At 43.0% G+C, this 12,421-nt stretch overlaps 1 protein-coding gene across 2 annotated transcripts in view; it reads right to left on the reverse strand.

The window, feature by feature from the left end:
- Positions 1-6,204: 6,204 nt before the first annotated feature.
- Positions 6,205-12,421, reverse strand: part of hira (histone cell cycle regulator a) — a 129,551-nt gene continuing 123,334 nt past the window's right edge. For both annotated transcript variants that reach the window (XM_073055706.1, XM_073055705.1), the window contains 3 exons: positions 9,196-9,359; positions 9,027-9,115; positions 6,205-7,095 (listed from right to left, as the gene is read on the reverse strand). In XM_073055706.1, the coding sequence (XP_072911807.1) occupies positions 6,979-7,095; positions 9,027-9,115; positions 9,196-9,359 (370 nt within the window). In that variant the 3' untranslated portion in view covers positions 6,205-6,978. The remainder of the gene's footprint in view (positions 7,096-9,026; positions 9,116-9,195; positions 9,360-12,421) is intronic.

Below are 12,421 nucleotides of genomic sequence, written 5' to 3' on the forward strand. Positions count from 1 at the left end.
GTCACCTCCCTCCTAAACAGATATACTGTTTTGGATACTGTTGGGGGAGATGTCTCATCAGGGGAAGGCAGCAGCTGCCGAGTTCATTGCACCATGGGTGGCTCTGCAGCACAGGAGGGAAGGAAAAGGAATGGGAGAGCTATAGTGATAGGGGATTATTATCTGAACGGTGGCCAATTAGGAAAAGGGGAGATGCAACGAGACCTGGGTGTCATTTTACACCAGTCATTGAAGGTGGGCATGCAGGTACAGCAGGCGGTGTAAAAGGCAAATGGTATGTTGGCATTCATAGCAAAAGGATTTGAGTACAGGAGCAGGGAGGTTCTACTACAGTTGTACAAGGCCTTGGTGAGACCGCACCTAGAATATTGTGTGCAGTTTTGGTCCCCTAATCTGAGGAAAGACATTCTTGCCATAGAGGGAGTACAGAGAAGGTTCACCAGATTGATTCCTGGGATGGCAGGACTTTCATATGAAGAAAGACTGGATCGACTAGGCTTATACTCACTGTAATTTAGAAGATTGAGGAGGGATCTTATTGAAACGTATAAAATTCTAAATGGATTGGACAGGCTAGATGCAGGAAGATTGTTTCCGATGTTGGGGAAGTCCAGAACAAGGGGTCACAGTTTAAGGATAAAGGGGAAGCCTTTTAGGACCGAGATTAGGAAAAACTTCTTCACACAGAGAGTGGTGAATCTGCAGAATTCTCTGCCACAGGAAACAGTTGAGGCCAGTTCATTGGCTATATTTAAGAGGAAGTTAGATATGGCCCTTGTGGCTAAAGGGATCGGGGGTATGGAGAGAAAGCAGGTACAGGGTTCTGAGTTGGATGATCAGCAATGATCATACTGAATGGGGGTGCAGGCTCAAAGGGACGAATGGCCTACTCTTGCACCTATTTTCTATGTTTCTATGTTTAACCGTTTGCGGTCAGAATTGAACCTGAAATCTCTGGGTGCTTTGAGCAGCCAATAGACAGTAGGTGCAGGAGTAGGCCATTTGGCCCTTCTAGCCAGCACTGCCATTCACTGTGATCATGGCTGATCATACACAATCAGTACCCTGTTCCTGCCCTCTCCCCATATCCCTTGACCCTGCTATCTATAAGAGCTCTATCTAACTCTCTCTTGAATGCATCCAGAGACTTGGCCTCCACTGCCTTCTGGGGCAGAGCATTCCACATATCCACCACTCTCTGGGTGAAAAAGTTTTTCCGCATCTCTGTTCTAAATGGCCTACCCCTTATTCTTAAACTGTGGCCTCTAGTTCTGGACTCATCCATCAGCGGGAACATGCTTCCTGCCTCCAGCGTGTCCAATCCCTTAATAATCTTATGTTTCAATCAGATCCCCTCTCATCCTTCTAAATTCCAGTGTATACAAGCCCAGTCGCTCCAATCTTTCAACATGACAGTCCCGCCATTCCGGGAATTAACCTTGTGAACCTACGCTGCACTCCCTCAATAGCAAGAATGTCCTTCCTCAAATTTGGAGACCAAAACTGCACACAATACTCCAGGTGGGGTCTCAACAGAGCCCTGTACAGCTGCAGAAGGACCGCTTTACTCCTATACTCAATTCCTACAAAAACACCTAGATCTCGTTGTACTTCCCCTTTTCCTAACTTGACTCCATTTAGATAGTAATCTGCCTTCCTGTTCTTGCCACCAAAGTGGATAACCTCACATTTATCCACATTAAACTGCATCTGCCATACATTTGCCCACTCACCCAACCTATCCAAGTCACCCTGCATCCTCCTGACATTTCACACTGCCACCCAGCTTTGTGTCATCAGCAAATTTGCTAATGTTACTTTTAATCCCTTCATCTAAATCATTAATGTATATTGTAAACAGCTGCAGTCCCAGCACCGAACCTTGCAGTACCTCACTGGTCACAGCCTGCCATTCCGAAAGGGACCCGTTAATCGCTACTCTTTGTTTCCTGTCAGCCAGCCAATTTCCAATCCATGTCAGTACTTTGCCCCCAATACCATATGCCCTAATTTTGCCCACTAATCTCCTATGTGGGACTTTATCAAAAGCTTTATCACAGCCGGTCTGTGAGCAGCGGCACTCTGCTGCCCTCGTCTGACAAGAATCCAGTAAGACAGATCAGGCTATGCCGGGCAGTTTGTTCCAAGGTTCCAGTCTCAGAACAGCCTGACATTCTTCCAGCGATCAAAATTTGTAAAAGTCATTTTAACACCTTTTAGAATTACCTTTTTAAAATTAAATGTACACTAAAACACCAAAAAATTGAAATTATGCTAAGAAAGCATACATACATCTTTCCCACAAAGTCAGGTGCCTTATGCACGTGAATGGGATCACTATTTCCACGTCAGATCTTCCCAGTGTAGCGCAAGGGCAGAATGCAAAGTGCATCTGGAATCACTCCTCTGTACTTCCCTCTTCAATCTCTAGACTCAAAAAATCCAACATCTGCCAACCAGAACCTCTGGAGCTACCAGCTATCAACCAGAACAACATGGTCAATGTTTTCCAAACCCAGTCCGTAATGCCCTTATCGTACCTTCACCTGTTGACCCAAACTTGGCACATGCTTGACACGCAAGTAGGAAGAGGACAAAGATATTCGATTTGTATAAATACTATAACCTCGCAGACCCCTTATTCCAAGCAGGCAGAAGACAACAGAACTCGTGGATATTGCACCTGAATATAATCACACTTTTCCCCTTAGAATGCCCATGAAACAAATTCAATATAGTCACTTGTATTTGTCAAGTTAATTTTGGATATCGATTTACAATGCAAGTTGACAGCCCTGTGCAGTGCAGACAGAAGCTACATGAGCAGAAGTGCTGGTTTTTTGATTGGATATTAAATCTGCATCCTCGGGTGCTTATAAAAGACTTCCGGGTTTCAGGATACTAGGAGACATGTGATACAATAGGCCATTGTCAGCATGCTTTCCTTAACGGAAAATTTTTGAAGAAATAACAAGCAGAGGAGAATTGGATATTGTGCGGATTTTAAGAAGGCCTTTGACAAGGTGCCACACGAGGCTGCTTAACAAGTTAAGCGCCCATGTATTACAGGAAAGATTCTAACATGTGCCAGATTGACAGGAGGCAAAGAGTGGGAATAAAGGGAGCCTTTTCTGGCTGGCTGCTAGTGACTAGTGGTGTTCCACAGGAGTCTGTTTTGGGATCACTTCTTTTTACATTATATGTCAATAACTTGGATGATGGAATTGATGGTTTTGGGGACAAGTTGGTAGAGAATACGAAAATAGGTGGCAGGACAGGTAGTTTTGAGGAAGGACAGAGACTACAGAATGACTTTGACAGATTATAAGTGGCAGATGGAATACAGTGTCGTGAAGTGTATGGCCATGCAGTAGAAGGGTAGACTATTTTCTAAATGGAAATTTAAAAATCCGAGGTGCAAAGGGTGTTGGAAGTCCTCATACTGGATTCCCTAAAGATTAATTTTCAGATTCAGTCAGTGGTGACCAAGGCAAATGTGATGTTAGCATTAATTTTGAGAGGACTGGAATATAAAAGCAAGGATGTAACACTGAGGGTTTACAAAGCACTGGTGAGACCTCACTTTGACTATTGTGAGCAGTTTCAGGCCCCTTATCTAAAAAAATGTGCTGACATTGGAAAGGGTTTAAAGGAGTTTCATAAAAATGATTCCAGGATTGAAAGGATTTTCACAAGGAGTGTTTGATGCCTCTGGGCCTCTACTCACCGGAACTTAGAATAATGAGGGTGACCTCATTGAAACCCATCAAATATTGAAAGGCCTCAACGGAGTATATGTGGAGAAGATGCTTCTTATGCTGTGGGAGTCTAAAACAAGAGCACAGGCTCAGAATAGAGGGGCATCCTTTTACAACAGAGATGGGGAAGAATTTCTTTAGCCAGAGTGGTGAATCTGTGGAATTTGCTGCCATTGCGGATGCCAAGTCATTGGATATATTTCAGGCAGAGGTAGATGGATTCTTGATGAGTCAGGGCATGAAGGGATAAATGGAGAAGGCAGGAGCTTGGAGCTGAGAAGGAAAAGTGATGAACCACGATGAAATGACGGAGCAGACTCAAAGGGCCAAATAGCCTAATTCTGCTCCTATATCTTATGATCTTAATTATTTAGAGAAAAGCAGGGAAAACATTCTTGGCATGAGGAGCAATTTTACGCTAAACAAACTTCAATAAAACAGTTTGTGGAAAAAAATTGTTATAAGAACTCATTCGGTGAAGCAGGATCTGTGGAGACAAACAGATAATTCATGTTTCAGGTAGAGACCCTGCATCAGCCACCTGCTGGGTCTCAACCTGAAATGTAGACTATCCTGTCTCCACTGATGCTGCTCGACCTGCTGAGTTCTTCCGCAATATTTTTATTTGCTCCAGACTATAACATCTACATTCTTCTGTATCTCACTAAAATTTCTCATCTGGTAATCATTTTATTACATCATGGGATCTTCTTGTGCCCAAGTTAAACGGCATTCCTTGCCTTCAACATTGGCTGCTTTTAGGAGTACTTCATTGGTCATAAAGAACTAAGGATGTGAAAGTGTTCTATAAATTTTTATTCCCATTTGACACACTGACTTGTCGTCTCCTATTTCAGTACAGGTAATAGAGATTCCCAGCAACGTGCGAGGAGAAACTACTCCAGTATTTTTCCATCAAATCCATCACCAATTTCCCTTTTGCTATCATAACTTCATCCAAATCTGTGTTAAATCATCAGTCACACTCTGCCTGCAACTGCTGTAATCACTGAAGTGCTCTCAACAGGAACAGCCAAAATGTTTCCACTCCACAATGTAGGGATGCAGAGGCCAACTAATATGCTCATATTTGTATCCACATGCTCATGTGTCCGTTTTAGTACCAACTTAACAAGGACTCCTTTTATTCGGACATTTCAGTCGTATACAGGACATTCGGCCTTCTAATGCACAAAACCTCTGACCCTGACACACCACCAGTAGGGGAGCACTTACACTTTTTTGGAAAAGCAGTTAATGCTCCTTTATTCTCTGCACAGGTGCCCAATTTGCACTAATTCTGTTCCCTTTCCTCAGAATAAGGCTTAGTCAGAAGATTGAATCCCAAAGTGAAGAACAAAGTGAGGGCAGAGCCCATGGTTGGTGACCACATCGACCTGCATACAGTTAAAGTCAGGATTCTTAAACGTATTGATGTGCAGAAGGATCTTGGGCTCCAACTCCATGGTTCCTGAAAGAGGATTCACTAGAAAAAGGCAGCAGATGGTAGGTTTGCCTTCATTGACTGAGACATTAAGTATAAGAGCAAGGAAGTCATATTACAGCTCTACAAAACTTTGGTCAGACCACAGCTGGGAGTATTGTGTGCATTTCTGGTACTCACAATAAAAGGATGTGGAGAAGATACAAACTGCCTGGATTGGAGAGAGTATTAGCTTTAAGGAGAGACTGAACAAACTTGGGTTGTCTTCTTTGGAACAGCGGAGGCCTTCCTTTCATTTTTCTAACTACTGTAAGCTTATCTAGGAGCTACTTTTTCCCAGGATAGAAATGTGAAATACCCGAGGACATGAAAGGGGCAAAGTTTAAAGGAAATGTATGGGGCAAGTGATGGTTTTACAGAGAGTGATCGGCACCTGGAAGGGGCTGCCAGGGGTGCTGGTGGAAACAGACACCATAGTGGCAGCTTGGAGGCTTTTAAACAGACACATGAATATGCAGGGAATACAGGCATACAGATGTACAGGGAGAAGCAATTCAGTTTCATTCAACATTGTGTTTGGTACAGATATCATGAAGCCTGTTCCTGTCTATACCGGTTTACGTGCACAGCAGCTTAGCTTTACTCTATTTCCACACAAAGGTATCAGAGTACCATGCTGATCATCAGGGCCCCAGTGGGAAGCCAAAAGAGATCCAACTGATTTCACACTTGGGTTTCAGGCCAGTTATAATTATTGCAATGGAATAATAATCCTGTAGCTTCATGTAGCTGATGTACTGTGATGGTAAAGTTGTAAGAGTCAGCTTCCAGCATTTTCCAATCCAGCTGGAACAATCCGCTCCCTCCATATAATTCAGCAGCATGCTGCAATTTACCTGCACCTCTCTGCCAGGGAAGTGCAATCGCTCAGTGCCTGACACACAGTGCTTTACCTGCAAATCAAAGAGGCTTTACTGTGTACCTAGAAGGGAGAAACAGGGATTCAATATTCTATCTTTATTTTATTAAAAAAAAGACGAAAAATTTGCCTGTATAAAGTTAAACGGTACCAAAGGGCGAATTAGGTTTCTGTACATCTCTGCCGTGCCCATGGTGGCTCATTAGAATTCTTTTCTCCCCATTCACACATCTAACAAGGACATACATTAAACAAGTATGTAATTTAGTAACATCAGGCAAACAGAAAACTAACACCATGAAAAGTCTGAACTCAGCAGTTCATCTTCTAACCAAGAAGGTCTGAAGACTGACAGCTTTCAGTTGTGCTGTCCCTGCCTCTCCAAGGCAAGGAACAGCAGTAAACTTCTGAGTGTTGAACAGTATTGGACTTGACAGTTTATAAAATGAGCAAGGACTGAGAAGTCAATATCTGGCAAGTAGGGAGGCCAGTGTTTGTCACACAGTGGCTAGAGATGTTAAAGCTTGGTTGCTTGTAACCATTCTCTGGGTGCAGTACTGGCTCCCTGCTCACCAATGTCCCCCAGTACAGTTGCAAATCATCTCTCCCGTGCACTGCACGGCCGCTTGTTGTGAAGTGATGCATTAAGACCAGCACCGTCTGTTGCGCTGTTTCTGTGAGCATGTCATCCACTGCAGTGGGCCAGCCTAGTGTAGCTGAATACGGACTCTTCTCTCAGATTGAAACCCAAACCTTCTAAAGTCCATCGCTCCCAGGTAGGGTCACCCGCCGGCCGCAGCAAATCTCCCAGAGAGCGTTCGCGGTCAGATCCTCATCAAGCACCCACTAGGGCAGTGTTACTTGTCCCTCAGGAGATCCAGCTGGTCCTGATACTCTGTGAAGAGCCTCTGGAACCGAAGGTTCTGGCCAATCACTGGAAGCATCTCCTTCAGTAGCTCCCTCTTCCGAAGACCCTGGCAAAGGAACAAGGAGATTTTATAACTACAACATTGTTCTGTCATGCAAGCAAGAGGGGAGAAAGGTTATGAAGTATTTTAAGTAAGAGATTTCCACATACTAAGTTCACGCTCACTGAGATGTAGAGGTAGATTTTTGAGCATCAACACTTACTCCCATTAACACAGCCACGTGTGGCATCTGCCTTCCCAGTTCAGCACCTCATTCACATCTTACACTGCAGCCTACAGACCCAATGTCTCACTTTAACAAAGCAGCAAATCTAACAGCCAGACTCTCAAATAGCATTAGGTCCTTCCATGTTTCTTCACCTTCCTGAATAATTAGGTAATGTATAGCCATAAAATCATTAGTCAGGGAGACAGGCCCTCTAGTCCAGTACATCCAATCCCTACGCTAATTCCATGTGACTCTCCCCACTCCACTCCTCCCAGATTCTTCCCTTCAACTCCATTCCAGGAGTAATTTACAGTGGAAGACTAACCTATGAACATGCACATGCTTGGGACATGGGAATAAATTGGAGAACCTGGAGGAAATCAACATTGTCACAGAGAGAACATGCGAACTCCACACAGGCAGCAGCAGACATCAGGATTGAACCCACTTCCCTGAAGTTGTGAGCAAACAGCTTTACCCACTGTGTCACAGAGCCACCCAGGTAAATTTAGTATCATGGCAAATATTTGTACATGACAAATACACCACACGTGAACACAGATAAATGGAATAACTTAATTCATGCTGTTTTTGTAGCGAAACAATTTGTTACATTTCACTGTGAGGATTAATTACACTGAATGTAACATGTATTACTTTGCAATACATGTAATATTTGCCAACCGTTGGCCAATATACATCACAGCCTATAAAGAAAATACACACATTAATAAGCCCAAGCTTCCAGAGGAAAAGGATAAAACAGGCGTCATTTTCCTTCCTCTCCAGTGCTACAGACAGCATCATGTCCTGAAGCACAGTTCCATGTCCATGATTCGAAAAGCACAGGGAAACTCAAGGGATTTCAGTCTTGACTTCAATGTCCCTACACTTGTTAGCAGAGTTGCAGAGAGTGACACTTTTGCTCTTTTTTCTCAACAAGATAACTTGTAATAGACCCTACAGTCAGCTACCCCAGTACAAGCACAAGTGCTTTCTGATCTGTCCTGTGCATTTGCCAACTACACAAGGCATGATAAAATCCAAGGGACTATACAAGAAAGCACTCTTAAGATCAAACAGGAAAACAGCAGGCATGAACTGCAGCTACTGTATATTAGATGAACCGCAGTATATTCTGGTACACTGGGCCAGATCATGCTAAATGGGCTTGTCATCCATGGTTCTTGCACACACATATTTAACTGAGCTAAACAGAGCACAAGCTCTCTGCACCTTCAAGTTCGGCAGCAAGGCCTGAACGGCTGCTGGACCTCAGGTCAGAGGACACAAGAGACAAGCCCTCTGGAATTTACTGACAGTCTTAATCAAAAGCAAAGCTGGTCAAAGTCATAATTTATTATCAATGTATTTATATGTAACCACATACTACATTGAGATTCATTTTCTTGCAGGCAGTTACAGGAAAAGAAAGAAATATCATAGAATTTATGAGAACTATACTTGAACAAAAGACAAATCACACAGATAGATAGATTCTGAGCACAGAGTCCTTGAAAGTAAATCTGTAGGTTTGCGCTCAGTTCAGTGTTGAGGTGAGTGAAATTATCAACGCTAGTTCAGCAGCTTTCTGTACAATTTCTGTAGACTTTTCCGTCCCAGGGCATTGGTATTTTCATACCAGCCTATGATGCAATGCATTGATGATTTGTGCTTGAAGGATTAACTTTAATTTCTCTAAACTGTCAACCTTATCACATTATAAATGTTTTCATTAAGTGTTTTTTTAAAAAAAAGAACTGCCTACCAAAACAGTCGATTCCCACTGGCTACTGGAAGAGTTATGAACTGGGCCGAGCAAATCTTTGCAGAGTTCCCTTAAGCGCGGTTCAAATCCTGCAATTACAAGTAAATGTCAGTGGAGTGTATGCTTGTGATTCAAATCACCAAGTCAAAGCAACAAGAAACTCCCTCACCTTCATTTACTAAATAACGGGTGTAGATGAGAAGCCAGTGACGATATTCCTGGCTAGATTTTAGCGTCATTGCAGCTGCAACCTGGTTCTCGAGATAAGCCAGTGTGGTCCCTCGTTGTAAAACATGGGGCATCGAAGAGAGTCTGGCAGCCTGACGTCCAGCACTGGAAAACAGATCATTCAGCACGTCACCAATGAAAACACAACACAATAAAATAACCTACAACAGAGACAGTTAATTCCTTCACAAAAAAATTACTGACTTTTGTGTGTGAAAACAGCTGATTCAACTCAAGTTGACTATGACAGCGTTTACAGGAACCTCCTCCACACTACTCCAACAGTACAAACCATACATACACTAGATTCTCCATTATACACTAATGTTATTTGCTCCAATGTCTCCATGTATTAGCAACCTTCACACCATCGTCTGGATAAAGTGTTCAGGAAGGGCACAGTAGGCACTGGCTTTCCCTCCACAATCAGCAAGAACAGAGCAAAAGCAATGCAAGTTCATCAAATGGGGGAGTCTAGGACCAGAAGGCACAGCCTCAGAATACAAGGACCTTCCTTTAGAACAGAGATGAAGAGACATTTCTTTAGCCAGAGGGTGGTGAATCTGTGGAATTCATTGCCACAGACAGCTGTGGAGGTCAAGTCACTGGATATATTTAAAGTGGAGGTTAATAGATTCCTGATTAGTAAATTAATCCATGGCCACTCCTGGTTTTCCCTATTCCCTTCTCAAAGGTTACGGGGAGAATGGGGTTGAGAGGGAATGATAAACCAGCCATGATGGAATGTGGAGCAGACTTGATGGACCAAATGGCCTAATTCTGCTCCTATATCTAATGGTCTTATGGAAAGGTTTGAGGTAGAGTACAGAAAGTAAAGGCTCTGTGCCACCTATACAGTGTGCTTCTGTATCCTACCACACAACTTGCTGAGGTGCCAGATCCCCTGGCAAGCTTTGGGATTTGGATAAGTTATATCAGTCAAACTGAGAAGCATTTCAATTAATGAACTGAACAAAGGGGAATAAAATGTGTCCACCTTACAGAAAACATTATGGGAAAATTTAACGTTTATATTAAAACCATGAAAATCATCTCTCTATCCTAAGCACATAAAACATGGGAGCAGTATAACACAGAAACAGGCCATTCGGCCCATAATGCTCTGCTGACCAGCTAAAATGCAATTCAAAACATCCAAACATCAATCCCTCTACCTACACAATGACATACCCTTCCATTTACATTATACCCATGCGTCTAGCCAAACATCTCCTAAAAGTCTCTGCCTCCATACCACGCAGCACCTTTCAGGCATCCATGATTCTCAGAGTAAAAAAACTTATCCCTCACATCCCCCTTGAACCCACCCCTTTCACATTCAATGCATTCCCTCTGGTATTAGACATTGCAACCTATTTATGCCTATCATAATCTTGTAAACCTCTATCAGATCTCCCCTCAGCCTCTGCCGCTCCAGAGAAAACAGCCCAAGTTTATCCAGCTTCTCCTGACAGCACATGCCCTTTAAACCAGGCAGCATCCTCCTCAAAGACTCAACATGCTTCCTATAGAGGGGCGACCACAACTGTATGCATTACTCCAAATGCGGCCTAACCAGAGTTCTACAAAATTGCAACATAACCTTTTGACTTTTGAACTGAATGCCTCAACTAATAAAACCAAGCATTCCATAAGCCTTTTTATCCACCTTATCGGCCTATGTAGCCACTCTCAAGGAGCTATGAGCTTAGACCCCAAGATCTCTCTGCTCAGCAACACTGTTAAGGGTCTTGCATTTGCCCTACCAAGGTGAAATTCCTCACATTTATCTGGGTTAAACTCCATCTGCCATTTCTCTGCCCACATCATCAAATGATCTGCATCACACTGTACTCTTTGCCAGACTCCTACACTATCCATAGCTCCACCAATCTTTGTATCATCAGGAAACTTACTATCCCTCCCATCTACATTTTCATCCAGGTCATTTACATACATCACAAAACAGTAGAGATCACTGTGGAACACCACTAATCACAGGTCTCCAGCTGAAATAAGTCCCTTCAACCACTACTCTGTCTTCTACGAGCAAACCAGTTCTGAATCCAAACAGCCAATTCACCATGGATCTTCTGAATTAGTCTTCCATGAGAGACTTTGTCAAATGCCGTACTAAAATCCATACTCTACTTTCATCAATCTCTCCCATCACCTTGTCAAAAAATTCAATCAGGTTAGTAAGACACAACATACTGGCTTTCCCTAATTAGGCCATGAGCTTCCAAATGCTCATATATCCTATCCCTAAGAATTTTCTCTGCAATTTCCCTACAACGAACATGAGACTCACTACCTATAGTTCCCAGGATTTTCCCTTGTTCCCTTCATAAATAGAGGTACAATATCAGCCACTCGCCAGTCCTGGCCTGTGGCTAGAGAGGACATGAAGATACTGGTCAAGGGCCCAGCAATCTTGTCCCTTGCCTTCTTCAATAACCTGGGGGTAAATCCCATCAGGCCATGAGGACATCCACCTTAATACTCATTAGGAGGTCCAACACTTCCTCCTCCTTGACCTCTAAATGTCCTAACATACTTATACACTCAGCATTGATCTCCTGGTTCTCCGTATCTTTAAAACATACTGAAGCAAACTTCTCATTAAGTACCTCACTCACATTCTCTGCATCCAAGCAAATTCTCCCCCCTTTATCCTTGAGTGGTCCCTCCATCTCCCTAGTTATCCTCTTGCTCATGAGGTATGTATAGAATGCCTGCGATTCACCTTAATCCTGCTTGCCAAGGATGTTTCCTGGCCATTCCTGGCTTTCCTAATTCCCTTCTTTAGTTCTTTTTTGGTTTCTTTATATCCATGTGCTTCATTTGATCCTAACTTCCAAAGTTTTATATATTCTTCCTTTTTCTTCTTGAATAAATCCATCACCTCTCTGGACATCCAAAGTTTGCTCATCTTTCCATCCCCATCCTTCCTTCTAACAGGAACATACCTTCCTGTACTCTGTGCAATTGATCTTTAAACAACCTCCACATGTCTGATGTGGACTTGCCAGAAAAAAGGTGTTTCCAATTAACCCTTCTTAATTCTGCACCCATCTAACCCCCTCGCAATAAGAAGGATCCAGTTTATATAAGGGATGTTGAAATCCCCCATGACAACAACCCCATTACTTTTACACATTTCCTTA

Source organism: Hemitrygon akajei, chromosome 9, assembly GCF_048418815.1.
Source record: "Hemitrygon akajei chromosome 9, sHemAka1.3, whole genome shotgun sequence".
In the NCBI taxonomy this organism is placed as follows: Eukaryota; Metazoa; Chordata; class Chondrichthyes; order Myliobatiformes; family Dasyatidae; genus Hemitrygon; species Hemitrygon akajei.